General features: G+C 36.0%; 1 protein-coding gene across 1 annotated transcript in view; it reads right to left on the minus strand.

Annotated features, from left to right (window-relative positions):
- The window catches only part of CSMD3 (CUB and Sushi multiple domains 3), a 1107808-nt gene that overhangs the window by 430025 nt on the left and 662033 nt on the right, over positions 1-15750 (minus strand). The window contains exons 14-16 of the mRNA XM_034759587.1: positions 9044-9226; positions 7741-8067; positions 1600-1794 (exon numbers count right to left, since the gene is read on the minus strand). Of these exons, the coding sequence (XP_034615478.1) occupies positions 1600-1794; positions 7741-8067; positions 9044-9226 (705 nt within the window). The remainder of the gene's footprint in view (positions 1-1599; positions 1795-7740; positions 8068-9043; positions 9227-15750) is intronic.

Raw genomic sequence — 15750 nt, forward strand, 5'->3', positions numbered from 1 at the left:
TACAAGACCACCTTATACAGACTATATGGTGTTCTGCATTCAAGTAGACCAGGGCAAAGATATAGGTGTTTGGGTGCAAAGAGAGAAATGGAGAAGACAGAGAAGGGAAAAAAGAGAAACTGAAGGAAGAGGCAAGGGGGAAAAACAGGGAGGCAAGTGAATAAAAACCCAAGAAGACAAGGGGAAGGAGAGAAGAGAAAATATCTGTATGTTGAAAAGAAAGAGGATATAAAAGTAGAATAGAGCCTTAGGTTTGTTAATGTCTTCCATTTACCACTGCCTGCTCTATTGTTGTTTATACTGCTAAACTGACTGTTCAGTGCACCAGGAAGGGTTCTCAGGTCCTGATTCAGTAATTCAACCCCAGACAGCAAAGCACTGCCTCCGGAGCTTTATATATTGATTTTTTCAGGTGGGAGTTGTAGAATGAGTTTCAGGATAATCAGCTTCCATATTTCATTGCTTCTTTACTATACATATTTCAACATCAAATGAATGAGGTACCACGTGTAATAATAGTTTGTATTTCTGTAGTGCTTTTTTTAAAATTTGCTTTATGCACATTTTCTAATTAAGTGTCAATACTCCTGTGAGACAGGTAAGGGATTTAAGTCGTTTTACCCATATATGAAATGCAGATCTCTCTGAAGTGGCATCTAGCAGATATTTAATAGCTCGCAACAAGATCCTCCAGAAGTGTAGGACAGAACGTGAAGAAGTACAGTATCCAACTGAACTTTTAAGGCAAATGGAAGTAGGCATAATGCAGTGATCTGACTAAAAATGTAGTGCCCCGTGCATGCTATTAAAACTTCCATCAATTCAAAATAATAAGAGTCCAAATTCTCCACTGCTGTAAATGGGTGCAGCTCCATTGACCTCAGTGGAATGCTAACCATTTACACTAACAAAGAATTTACCAAACTCTGTAATGGTTTCAAGTAGTCAGAACCGTGGTTTGATGCCTTATCCCCAAAAAGAAACAATTGTCACATTAAATCTTTTTCAGAACATCTTTTAAAGGGAAATTAAGGATCTACAAAACACTCTGTTTCAACAGACCTAACTCAAAGTCAAAATATCAAACACATTTGATGTTACCAACAAATACCTATTATCACTATCAAAGACTGCTTTCAACAAGTTTTGTTTTTGTGTTTACCAATAATATTATGAATAACTAACTCATTCTTTAAAGAAAATTAAATAACTATTTCAAAACTAAGCAACTTGTCAGGTGGAAAAAAAATTAAAGACAATTTGCATAAGCTATTATCATCCATATTTGCAATTTATTAACATATTTGTTCTGCCTTTTTTTTTTTAAATAAGCAAATGTAAGTCATCCTCTCAGGAATTCTCAAATAAATTTTAGAGAAAATTGACTTAGAGAAACTAATTGTAATTATTTTTGCACTAATTAGAAAATATTCAGAATGAATGAAATTCACTCCTTTGCAGAGGTTCAGTGAGACTTAAGTGAGGCATAGTCTTTGTGCTGGTCTTTGGAAGAAGTGTGAATTTCACTCTATGACAACTTTAAAGAACTAATGATAAATTATCCTAAATAGAAAAGCAATAGCATAAATATTCACATACCTCCACACCTAGGGATAGGTCCACTCCACATTACTTTCCCATCCATTAGCATACAACTAATGGTTTCGGTTCCTTGTGTTTTTATAAATCCTTCTTCACAAATGACTGAGATTGAACTCCCTAATTGAAAGTTGTCACCAAAACGCCGTGCATTGATTGGTACTCCAGGATCAGGACACTCATTATGTCCAAAAGCTTTAAAACAGAAGCAAGAGGAAGGGGGAAAAAAAGAATGTGATAAAGCCTTACAAGTAAGTTGACATTTTTAGGGCTCTATAGAAAGGAAAAATTCTATTGTGTAGTTTTTAACTGAAATGACAGCTGCTTTTTTAAAAAAATTGAGACAGTAGTTTCTATGCATCAAACTTAGGCTTGGTCTACACTAGGAAAGTTATACTAGTGTAACTCTGCTGGTTAGAGGTATGAATTTTTACAATAGCTACACCAGTAAAAGACCTAGAGTGGAAGCAGTAATGCTGTTATAAATGTGCCTTATTTCTGGCATAGCTTCTTCTGCTTCAGGAACTGGAATAACTTATACTGGTAACAGGATTTTTATACTAGTATAGCTGCAACCTCACTGTGATGGAGTTTGCCATCTTAATTATATTCGTATAATTAAAGCAGCAAAACTTTCTAGTGTAGATAAGCCCTCAGAGTAAAAGGTTAAGCTGTACCTACAAGGCAAATGCAGAAAGGAGAGTTATGTTTCCGTACATGTCCGTATGAGATAGTAAGGATGGCTCATTGTTTTTGTAACTGAATAAACTGTACATTGAGTGCACAAAAACAAACACTCATTCACACACACACACACACACACACACACACACACACACACACCCAGAGGAGGGCATATCTATCCTTAGACCCATACCCTTAGAAGGAAACATACAGAGTTGTTATTCATGGCTTACTTTGATCTTCTCTTTATATGGAAGTGTGTTACATACAACTTTTAGCATCAATTTCTTGTGGAAAATTTACAACACTGGACATGGTGTCTGTCAGTCTGAGTAACAGTAACTGTAAATTATTCGTTTGTGTATTTGTTGTACTTGAAGAAGGATGAATTTTTGGGGAGGTGCAAGATAGGATAATTTGCTGAAGAGAAGGTACTTGTAGTGTTAAGCAGCCTGATGCTATAAGCACTTCTCATTTATACAGAAATAGGATGACCAGATAGGAACTGTGAAAAAACAGGATGAGGGTGGGGGGGAGGAGGTAATAGGCGCTTATATAAGAAAAAGTCCCAAAAATTGGGACTGGCCCTATAAAAACGGGACATCTGGTCACCCTATACAGAAACATAGTTAAATTGGCCTGAAAGAACAATTGGTGAGTGGGCACAAAACTAGGAAAATACATGGGCATGACTACAGATTAGAGCTGAGAGAATAATATGCAACAAATAATTCATCCAATCAATTTCACCATATTTTTCCTGCTAAAAAATGCCAGTAAGTAGATGTCAATTTCACTGAATTTATTTTGTACTGAAAAATAGATTTTTTGGGGGAATTTTTTTACACTGCATGTATTTCTCATGGACAGTTCTCTGACAGTATTCACTATGTAAGCTGTGTTGTTTAACTGTGATTGGCCAAAATAAATCACTGTTTTGCTCTCTTCCATGATTACATAAATGTTTGAGCACTTCCTGCACAGATATCCACACAAGCAACTTTGAAATCTACTTTGGACAATCATTCTTGCGAAATGTTCTCCACAGAAAACAAACCCCAAAAGAAGGAAACTAAATTCATTCAAAAATTTCAGTGAATATTTATAAAAAAAGTTTTGAAATTAGTTAGTGCTCTCATACTATATCCATCATCTTATTCCTGAGATCATTTCAGTATACAAATCTATCTACATGAAGGTTTTGTATTTATGATTATAGCATAAATCATGGCATAAGTATCTTTCAACTGAAGATATTTTGAAAAATAGCAAACAGCCTTCTGGTTAAACCCCTTTAACCGTCTTGTACGCAAGTGTAAACAATGTTTTATATCGCCTGCTGAATTGAATCTTAGTAATGTTATATGTTCTAAGGAAAGCAAAAAAATGTGCAGATATTGTGGCAGAAGTTAATTAGACCTATCTATGTAATTTTCCCATTCATTAAAGATATATTGTTATAAAGTAGAATGTTTTGATGTAAATGATTTAGCATTTAGCAACAAGATTTCTTAGATGTTGTTTACAAAAATAGTGAGATCCATAATAATCAGGCAATACAAAATGCCATAAAAATGTTCCATTTTTGACTTGGGAAATATTGTAAATTCTGGGGATGAAAATATGGATATGGTGTATGGCTTCAGAGCATTCAAATAAGCAGGAATTGCTGGGAATTGCAAATAGATCTTTTTTCACCCCCAACAAATTATGTACAGTCAGTACTTTTAGTGAAGAGATTGACTGCTACTTTTTTTCACTTATTATGACATTAATATGACCCCAGTACTATATACTATAACAAAGGACAGACACAGATGTATATCCTTAAATCGGCATTTGACATTGAGAAATATATTCTCAAGAAGAACAGGAGTACTTGTGGCACCTTAGAGACTAACAAATTTATTAGAGCATAAGCTTTCGTGGACTACAGCCCACTTCTTCGGATGCATACTCAAGAAGGCTCAGACATATCAATAGGATACATAGTAGATCTGGTTTTCATGACGTTTATGCTCACTGGCATGCCAATATACTGCATAATACCAATTACATTTTGCTATTTCAGGGATTTATCCTTCTGTCCAGGACAGTACTCTGACATCTGAATATGGAGTATTATGCGAGAAAGTAAAAAAGGATTCCAGAATTGTTAGTATTACAGATATGGATGCATTCTCCACTGTAGAGATGTTACGGAATAGAAGTCAGTCGTGCTTGAACCAGAAGCAAAGTGAACTTCGGGAGTTGGAGTAGCAAATGGCATTACTACTCACACAGGTGGTCTGCAGACCAGAACCCCATCCTCGTCTGGAGAGGATTTTTAGGACAATTTTTTAAGTACTTATATTGCAGGTCCCTTTAACTCCCCCAAAATGTGGATAAGGAACCACCTTTCTTTCTTCAAGTAACACACAAATGAAATCCTCCCTTGAGTGTGGTATTTGTTTAGCCTACAGTCTCCTTACCAAAGAATGAACACTTTGTACTTTTTTCTGTGAAATACAAATATTATATTGAAAGGAAGAGGAGACAAACAATGGTTTTGAAAATGATTAGACTTATATAAAGCATAAGTGTTAATAGATAATGGAATACCACAAATGAAATAAGACACTCAAACTAACAGGAATTTTCTTCCTATGATTGGCCTTGAGAGCAATCTGTTATGCTCACACTTTCTGGAAAGGATGTCTCAGTAAGTTATCAGACTGTAACACGAGCTATTACTGGAGAAAAAATAGTCATGGTATATGGGGCTGCTCTCACTTCTGTCTTTTGCAAGCATAATGCTAACTTAAGAGCCTCCCTTCTGCTCTCCCTCACGCCCCCCCCCCCCCAAAAAAATTCTACTTTAAACATAACCATAAGGAAGAATTTTAAAATATAGACATTTAAAATCTATTGCAAAATGTAGAAAAGCACTATTATTTTAAACAATATTATTGTAACATATATGCCAATATATACATTTAGTAGAGGTTACTAAGGTAATGTTCTCATTGTTTTCATATATAAGAGCACATGTTCAGATATTATCAACACATGCTATAAATGATTTCTATGTGCTGAGGGACATCATAATCAAAGCACTCTATTTTCCCACCATTTTTTTTTCTTTTTTCTGGTCAGCAATTCCAATTCTGTTTTGCTTGGTTTTCTTTCTTTCTTCTTCTTTTTCAAACAGAGCCATCTAAGTTTTTGAGCTAGAGACTTATCTCAAGTGCATGAAATATCTATAGGCCTAAAAATAGGGTCCCTGATTCTGTACTCTCATCAGGCTCAATTCCATTTAATTCATTGAAGTAATTCCAGGGTACAGGAGGTGTAAAAGTGAGAGGAGAACTAGGCCCATAGTCTAGAGATTCAAAATAGTTTTATTCACTTGGAAAAACAAAAACAAAAATGGAAAAATCTTCTATAAATTAAAGGTTCCTATTCACATTTGATTTTTTTCTAGCTCTTGGCAGAGAGCAAATCTTCTCTCCATCCCCCACCATTATACTTACAGTAAATTCAGGAGAGCCCATGTGAGTTCAAACATAATCTGCTTTACTTAAAAAAAAAAAAAAAAGCACTTGGGAATGATATGATAATTTGTATATTAATATACAATAGCGTGGACTTTTCTCAGGATGCCTTTTCCTGTTTTAAGGATTCATCACTTTAATGTAAAAGAAATTGTTGGGGAATGAAAGTTGGCATGCTTGACTCCCAGAAAAGTTGGTGTTTTTTATTTGTTTATTTATTTGTTTTTAAGGCTAGTTATAAGTTCTGCAAGTTTAAAAACATACAATAATGTTCTGCTGGTGGCTTGCAATTCTTTCAAATACTTCAAATGTATTTTGAAGGAAATATACAGATATATGAACAAACCTAGAAACTAACTAAATTTATGAATCTTCTTTATGTAAATCCCTAGGAATAGAATAATCTAATTTAAATTTAGGTTTAATAAGATGTGTAATAGACACTTTAGTCAAAGAAAGACACAATCTGAAATACAAAGAGATAGAAAACCAAAGGCAGCAGTTTTATATAGCAAGTTGCTATGACATATGTCACAGCTAATTTAACTTTAATGGTGTGCAATTACACTTTGACAACTTATTAGTGATGGTATTCGCCACCAGTGTCACTTCGGAAAGGCAGTAAACTCGCATTGTTATTAATTGCTTAGGCTCAGTGTTGAGAAAAAACAGCACTTATTCACCAATATGAATAGACATCTTTTCTGACTGCTATACTTATAAGACCTTGAAATATTAAGCCATCAGCTTTCTCAATGTTTAATGAAGTGCTGTTGTCCCTAAGAAAAATATAATTAACAAAAAGTTATACTATGCTAATCGCTCTGCATCTCCCTTTTCTGCTGTAATCTTAATACCGAGAAGTAGTTGTAAACAGACAAATTAAATCCTGCAGAAAAATATTAATATTTATGACTGTGGTTATACCCCAATCTTGGACATCAATCCTGCAAAAGATCCAGGACAACTTGCAATGCATAAAGTTAAGAAAATGTATATGTCTTTGCAGGATGGGAGCCTTAGAAACCATTCTGTGAACATTTCCTCACATGGGGTAGCTTTAGGCTTTACTTATGTGACAACAACTCAGATGTGAGAACTCAACCTTTACTCAAGGTAGTAAAACAGTAGTCTCAATACTATGATTGCAGGATCGGGCCTTTAAGCAATAGAAGAAATACATCGTAGTGAAGGAGCCCAGAATACAACAAAGGGTAAGAAATACAGACTATGCTAACACATTATTTGTATTAGTGTGGTAGATGGGAGTGCCTGAAGGATCAGGGCCCCGCTGTAATAGGAGCTGTACAAACGAGTAATAAGGAGACAGTGTCATCATGACAGCTCACATTCTACATTTGTGATAAGACATGATGTGGATGAAACAGATAAACAGGGAGGGATGGGAGTGAAGGATAACAGTATAAAAAGCATGTTTTGCACAGTAGGCAAATTTACTCTCAGCTTGTCCCCTGCCTCGTATTCCCAACTGGCTGACATTCTGACAGTCTAAGGGTATGTCTAGACTACAGTCACAGGCAGTGATTGCAGATTGATCAGATTTACCCGACCTTGTCTTATTTTTGCTAGCTTGAGTACTGGAGCAGTGAAGATGCAGCTGTTTGAGTTTCAGCAGTGCCAGGCTGTACAAGGCTCCTCATAACCCTAGGTAATTACTTGCAGGGCTAGGCTATGCTGAAGCATGAGCTGACCACTTTCACTAGTCCAGGACTGGAGCTAACTATATTACACCTAGCACACAAACGTTTACTCAAGCTGCAATCTCAGTGATTGCAGTTTAGATATACCCTACGACAAAACACAAAGAGCCGGGAAGCAGGATTCAAGCAAAGTACTCAGGAAGAAGACAAACCACACATTTGGATGTATGTACTTTACAAGTCCACATTGAAAAACTACTCACTGTTATAAGTGATGTTAAAGCCACGGCCTGACATTGAATGGTCAGCTTGAAATTCCAAACGCAAGATATGACTGTTGCTGGTAAGATGCGAAGGAACCTCAGCACCAGTGAAAGTACCAAGTATTGGAGAATCTGGAGAGTCACCATCTTTAACTGCAAGGAAGTCAAATTGAGATTCCAAGTCAAAGTCATTAAAAGAGAGATGAATTCTGCTCCCTGGGTCTGAGATTATTGTCCAGATGCAGTTTAAATTATTTCCATATCCCTCTGGGTAATCAGGTGAAAGAACTGTTCCCATCGGTGCAGTGAAATTAGATAGGCAAGGAACTATCAAAAGAAAGAGAAAGAAATTAGAGAACAGAGTAGAACCTATTTTCAAGAGAATTGTCTCATATGATCATCTCTTCCTAAAATTTCTTTAAGGCGTGCTTACTATTGCAACTGAAAAAGCCAATGTCTTTGGGACCAGCTAAGAAGCCAATGGAGAACTTTTCAATTAGATTTTTTTTTTTTTTTTTGGTATCTTCTCACTGCTTTTATCTCTACAGGCTTCCTGCAGAAAGCAACACCCCAGGCAACATAGAACAGTAACGGGATTCTGGAAACCACAGGAGTCCTCATGTTTTATCCATGTTCAACAGTCCTTAATCTTTTGGCACCACTTATTTTCTGCTTTAGGGAACTGTTTAGATGAACAAACCTCTCACTGAGTACATTAAGAGTCAGAAGGTCAATTCTGCCATTCTCATTTGTAGCTCATACATAAGCACATATATATATATGTGTGTGTGTAGTAACCAACATAGCTTTCTCTTAACATTATATAATTGGTGAAGTTTATTCTGCATAATATTATTGATAGACAACTGAAATATACATCTCTATTTAAGTTCTAAAATAGATTCATGTATAATGCACGGAAAACATCTGTAAATAATTTAAATACCTTTGACTGCAATATAGCAATTTCTAACTTAATTTATTTAATCAATTTATAATAGTTACTATAAAAATATCTTACGCATAAAATATACAGCCTCCTAGAAAATACAGTATGTTAACAATAACATTTTATATGTAGGCACATAATAATACTTCCTTTTAATAACTGCTAGAGGAAAGAACAGAAAAAATATTTTAAGTGGTCATAGAATGTATATTATGAAGCTCTCGCTAAACAAGAGTAAATTCTCCATGCCAGAATAAAATAATTACATTGTACTAACTTTGCAATTAATCACACAAGCAATTACTCAAGGGCAGTGTAATATATGTTGCATTAAAAAAAGCATTTGGTACTCACAAATACAAATTGGAATGTTTGCAGACCACTGGTTGTTCTCCTGACACACAATGGATTTCTCTCCAATTAATTCAAATCCAAACTGACACTCAAACCTTAAAATATCCCGGTTGGAAAATCCATCCCCTTCTCTGATACCATACAATGGTGTTCCAGGATCCCCACAACTTTCCTTTTCAATTTCTGTTGAAACGGCAAATAAATATACATTTTATTTCTAGAGGAATCAAACATTTTCTCCATAGCCATGCACTCACATCTGGAACAAAATTACATATTTTGAGCAAATGAATATCACAGTACATTGTTTATTATAAATAATAATTAATATTATACAGGGCATGAATCTGAGTTGCTTTCCATACATAAAACTCCTAATAAAGTTATGAATGTTAAGTATGAATCTTGGCAGGATCAGATCTTCAAGTATAATTTCACAAAACTGTTCAAAAATAAAGAGGGGGACAAAGTGCTCTCTACTTACCTCTTCACAAGTGTTTGTTATAATATGTTTTAATCATTATGGACTCAATCCTGCAAACCCCTGCTCACATGAGAAGTATTATTTGTTTTACAATAATGCCTACAATTCCCAACAGAGATCAGAGCTCTACTGTGCTAGGCATTGTACAAACTGAGGCACCATCTGTTCCCAAACACAGTTTAAATAGACTAGATTTCATAGTGTGAAAGAAAGTGAGTACTGTTATCCCATTTTACACACGTGGAGCCAAGTCACTTACATTAAGTGAACTGCCCAAGGTCACACAGAAAACATACAGCACAGGCAGGAAGCATACCCAGATCTCCTGAGTCCCATGCTAGTGTCTTAACCAAAAGACCATTTCCCTTTCCCTGTGTACAATTAGTTCACTGAAGTCACTGAACCTATTCAGGTTAGTAAGGACTAATGGCATAATTAAATATTGGAGGGGTAGCCACGTTAGTCTGGATCTGTAAAAAGCAACAGAGAATCCTGTGGCATCTTTAAGACTAACAGAGGTATTGGAGCCGTCTGACAAAGTGGGTATTTACTCTCGAAAGATTATACTCCAATACCTCTGTTAGTCTTAAAGGTGCCACAGGACTCTGTGAGGCATAATTAAAGAATTTGCAAGATTGGGCTCTACTGTAGTTCTAGATATAATATTTCAGGATATTGTATGTATGGGCCTTGATCTTTTTTTCACAAAGTTATCAGCATGGAAGAGATCCTCTAAATTGATCTCCCTCATGCACATGGGGTAAATGTTCACCCACTTCTGTGACGCTGCCATCTCCAGCACCCAGCCAAGATCCCATGGGGAGCTCTGTTCAGAGTAGGGGGATTCTCTAAGGCTAGGGAGTGCTTGGGGTATGGACAGCGGAAATGCATTAGTCCTCCAGCAAGCCCTACAAGGATTAGAGCATAAAGTTAATGCAGCATGAGTTGGTATTATTTTTTTCATGACTCCTCTCCCCACCCACCCATCCGCTACACACACACACAGGCAGGACACCCCAATACTTTTTGCACATGCACAGGCCATCCATGCACAAACCCGGGCCTATTGAAACAAATCACAGAAAGCAGTAAGATGGGGGACAAAACCACTGTCTACTCTATAAGGGAGAGTGGGGGAGGTTGAAAAACTCCTGACAGAACAATCACAGGAAATCTTTGCAAGGAGATTCTTGCGGAGTTTCTCTCCACCAAACCCTTGTCCCCGATCACCTTTCCAATGGATATTCTCACAGGATTGGTAAATTGGATCATGGTTATTTTGTACTGTTCTAATATTCATATTCCCAAATGACTAATGCATTTCCACTGTCCATACCCCAAGCACTCCCTAACCTTAGAGAATCCCCCTGTGCTCTGACTCTGCCTTTTTAGAGCATAAGTACTACAGGATAGGAACCCTTTTTTTGGTTTTGTCCAGAGCCTAGTGAATTGTGGGTGCTGCCAGAAACAAATAAGTAATAAATATCCCTAAGAGCTGGGTCTAGAAATTCCCCATTGTAAAGATCTTCATAGCTTCTTTTTCCCCCCTCTTAAGGTGGGCGCCTCTAAAATGAGCATAAACCACAATCAATGTTGACTTTGTATTATAACTCAAAGTATTTCCTAAACAGATGCTCTATTTACCGTGTTCTATTTGATTAAGGGGAAGGAGAAATGAAATAAACACCTTGTAATTTGGTTACCTGCTTTCCATACATTTTTACACAAAAATGGGGTGTGAGGGTTGATTCAAAATTCAAAGAATCAGCAATAAATGGTGTCGGTTCACCTTCATACATACAACACCTATAAATGTTAAGACTCGGTCATAAAGAAAATATAGAACCTCAGGCACAAATTCTATTCACTCTCCTTACCACAGTGATGATGATAATGGGGAAATAAAATTATTATACACAAAAAACAAACAAACAATAGATTTCTTACTTGCCCATAAGCCTTATAATTTTGCCACGCTGTGTTGACAGGCATTACTTGAGTTTATCAAAGTTGAATATAACCCCAAGTGTTTACATCACTACAAGGTTTATGTGTGAAAAATATTTTTTTACCATCTGACAAATTATTCTGACAAATTTCATATTGTTCCCAGGACATTTTCCTTTGGCTACTTTCCCCAAATCCACAGAAATCTCACATTGTACGGTAACTAGTGGTGTTCTCATATAACTTCAAGTATAGTTTAAATACATCTTCTCTTACTTGTTTGACTTTTGAGATGGTATTTTGGTCCATCTGGACAAAGTTTTCTTTCACCTAAATAACAAGAGTTTGCACAGGTTCTGCAATATCTAACATCTGAGTTTGAACTGTCGATCAGGGTTACAGCTGTGAGCTGGTCCAGCTTGATTTTCCTCTGCTTTCTCTTTGATATCACTATCACTATCTGAAAGGATTAGAAAACCTGCCTGGTCAATTCTGAGAGCTCCTAGGAGATGTCACTGGCATAACATAAAAACATGCTATTTTCTTCAGTGCCACATGGGTGTTCCAGTTGATTTTTAGTATTTATATCTCTAAATTTGTATTGTATTTTATGGTGAGAACTGGGATTAAGTTAAACACAGTGTTACGTGTACTAATGATTTAAAATTAAACAAAACAAAGCCAGCACACAGCATACCCCCACTCATTTATATCCCTAGAGGCGCGCGCGCACACACACACACACACATTCTTATGTAGTGTTCCTGATAGTATTGGTTGATTTAGGAATCTGAAACTGAATGTAATTGTGTGGTCTTGTTTAGCTCTAGCAGGAATCAGAGATAGATGATTATTCTTTGTTAGTTTTAAATCTGTATTAGTGGTATCTAATTTTATTTTGGGATTGGCAATAAACAGACAAACTCCAAGAAAAACCTCTATACCTGCTGAGCTCCTTTCAGATGCTCATAGTGTGAACAATGGGGATTCAGTTAATGGTACTAATTTAGCTTTAGCTGAAGTCATTGAAGGGACAAATAATAAAATTTGTGTTTCTTGTACTGTTAGATATGCTAACTTTTGGTCTAGCTTTCCTAGGATCCTTATCTATTTCATTTTCTTGTATAGAGCAGAAGTTAGGTGTCTATGGGTAATCTAAGGGTAGAATTTCAGACTTACAGAAATGTACTGTCCCATTAAAAGAAAGAATGACATAGACTCACCGCTTTCCAAATCATATTAATTCCTGTACTGTAGATAATAAACGTATAATTATAATAGAAGATGGAAAATCAGTTCTAATATATAATTATTTGCTTTATTAAGGTCTCTATTAAAATTTTATAAAATAGCAATAACTTAATACTTCTATCTACTTCAAATAGACATGCTAGTGTTTAACCAAGAATGACCACACCACAGCTTAAGTGGGGGGGATGTTGTCCGGGCTTCTGGGGAAAGCGTAGTAGTGCTTTACAGCTGCGAGGAGGAAGATGGTCAGAAGCTGCTGCAAAAAGAGGGGTGGGGGTCAGCACGGTGAAGCTGACGTCCCCTAGGAACAAAGTGTGAAGGGCTTGAAAAGGGGAAAGCTTAGGTTCAGAAGCCCTTAGGTGGCCAAATTCCTGGGGCCCACAGGAGTGTGGGTAATTTTGCACCCTGCCATAGCATATGGGACACCAGAGTTATTTCGGGAGGATGGGGTTCACCTTGCATGCAGACAAGTTTTTGGCTGCTATAAAAAGGGAGCATTTGGAGATGTCTGGAAACCCAACAGGGTTCGGCAGCCAAGCTAATTGCTGGCACCTCCTTGTGGTGGATGTCTATTGCAGGTACTCCATAGGGAAGGCATTCAGTGACCAGATAAATGGCCTGATTAAAGGAATGGAATGGGGATGGGTGGGTGTTGGAGCTCCTATGATTAGTATAGCAGGGAGCCAACCCCCCTTTTTTATACCCAACCTTAACCCTCCTACAAGGGGGAGGAGGGAATGGTAAGATCTCACAATGAATTGGCTGGGGGCCTGGATGGAAAATGACGGGAGGGAGAGGCTGTGGAAGCTCTGGGTAGTTACTGAATGAACATGGAGTTGCCTGCACTGTACATTTTATCTGCCCAGGAGTCCCAGACATCTAATAGTAAAGTTGTGGCCTGATTAAATCCATATCAAGTGTCTCCTGTCCTTCTTTCGGTATAGCTGGACAATGACTCCATGCCTCCCAACTTAAGTGTTTTTAAAAATTCTATCACTCTGTGATACCAGGACCAGTAAGCTACTAATTCCCATTTACAGGGAGAAGCTGGTGATCCAGCTTCTACTTCAAATACTGTTGTTGAAGATCACAAGAATAATTCAGTCACTAATAGTAATTTAATTGTTAGTTTTATATTTAATCATTAAAAACTCAGATACAGAGCCTCACTCAGCAAAGCTATTCTTTCTTCCAATAACATATTATGGTATTTCAGATTTTACTCAAGATACTATTTAATAAAGGGAAAAGTTATTCTGTATTACTCAAATAATATTGATTGATCCAGAATTAAAACATATTCTACACATGCTATGTCAGTTGTGGTGCCTAAAGGTTCTGGTTTTGAATCATGAATATGCAATTGTTATATTCTCTTTTACATAGAAGTTATAAGATAATGATACAATGAAGTAACGCACACCTAACAAAGGCCTGATTTTAGGCCAAGTTACCTACAACTGAATCTGAGATGCTTTAAATAGTATTATCCTTTTTTTTTTTTTGCATCCTGAGTTAACAGACCTTTCTAACTTTATGTTATCTTATGTCCTTCAAGAGGAATATCAGTTGTAAGGGAAGAAATAAATAATGTCTCTCAATGTCTCCTCACATTCAAACCCTAAAGAGTGACCTGTCCTTCCTCCAACCCCTTTTGTCTAGATTTCTATTTAACACTTTGAATTAGCCTCTGTTAAACTAAAAACACTAATAAAGTCAGAAATAAGATGTAATACATCAAAAGGTCACAAAATATACTTAATATCAGAACAGATGTTTCAGTTCATCTCCTAATAAGTGACACAGAAACATACACAAAAGATGTGACAATTCATTTTCTCTGTGTCCTCTCAGACAATAATTCCTTGCTAAAAGAGTCAAGGTCCCATCAAAGTGAAACCATAAAACTGTACATCTCTAAAATAAACGTGTCCAAAATTGTTTTGGAAAGGAAATATTTATTTCTTATCTTTGAGCAAACTAGATGGTTTAATCACTACCATTAATGCACCTCTTAGTGATGTGCAAAGGAATAAATTAATTCAATAATTCGCCTCACAACATTCCCTAATTCATAAAATGAAGAAAAGTAAACAATGTTTTAGCCATTTAGGGAACAATACAAATCTAAGGCCAAATCACATTTTATGATATTTCTGTTAAGACTTAAAGTGTTCAAACAAAGGCTTTTGTAATAAAATAGGGATTTGCATACTTGAATAAGTTCATATACATATGACAAAATACTTTTACTAAGAAAACAGATTTTGGTGTATAAAATTACAGTGCATGCGAATATATTAGTATATCTAGAAATGTTGTATAATGACTAAGTGTAGCAATTTTGAAGTTATACTAGAAGACAATATTACTAAGAATTAGCACTTGTGCTGCTAATATTTTGAAGTATCTAGGACAATGCTTAAAATAAACTAGAATATTCAACCATTTGGAGTTAACATATGGGATTTTATAACAACTTGTAAATTGTCTTCAAATTAGAATAAAAATGGGGATGATTTATTCCTGCTTTTGGAAGTGGAATGGAATAACACCATTTCTATTGTTAAGGGAAAGATGAGATAACCATAAATGTCAGAAGAAAGGAAAATAAAGCTTCCAGAAGATGATTACCAAGTTACAATAAATATTGAGAAAACTTTATCTTGTTGTTAAATGGTTCAAGAAGAATTAGCAACCAAAAACTGAGCCAAAAGACTGGTAAACAGTTCTGTTAAGTGTCTATTTTAATTAACTATGTAAAAGATGAAATTAAGGGATTCCCAGGGAGATTGGAAACCTTGGGAAATCTTCTGAAAATTTTCTGAATCTCAAATACTACAACAATGCTGCATACCTACTGGATAGGTAAGAAATGTACAATGACACTTTGACTTGTCCAGTTAATAAATTACCACCTGTAATAAAAGGAAATACTTCCCCAAAATGTAAAAGAACCACAGAAAATTGCAAATGTGTAGTTTCAGGGTAGGCCAAACACCTCAATGCAACCAAATGGAGAGAT

This window comes from Trachemys scripta, chromosome 2 (assembly GCF_013100865.1).
Source record: "Trachemys scripta elegans isolate TJP31775 chromosome 2, CAS_Tse_1.0, whole genome shotgun sequence".
Classification (NCBI taxonomy): domain Eukaryota; kingdom Metazoa; phylum Chordata; order Testudines; family Emydidae; genus Trachemys; species Trachemys scripta.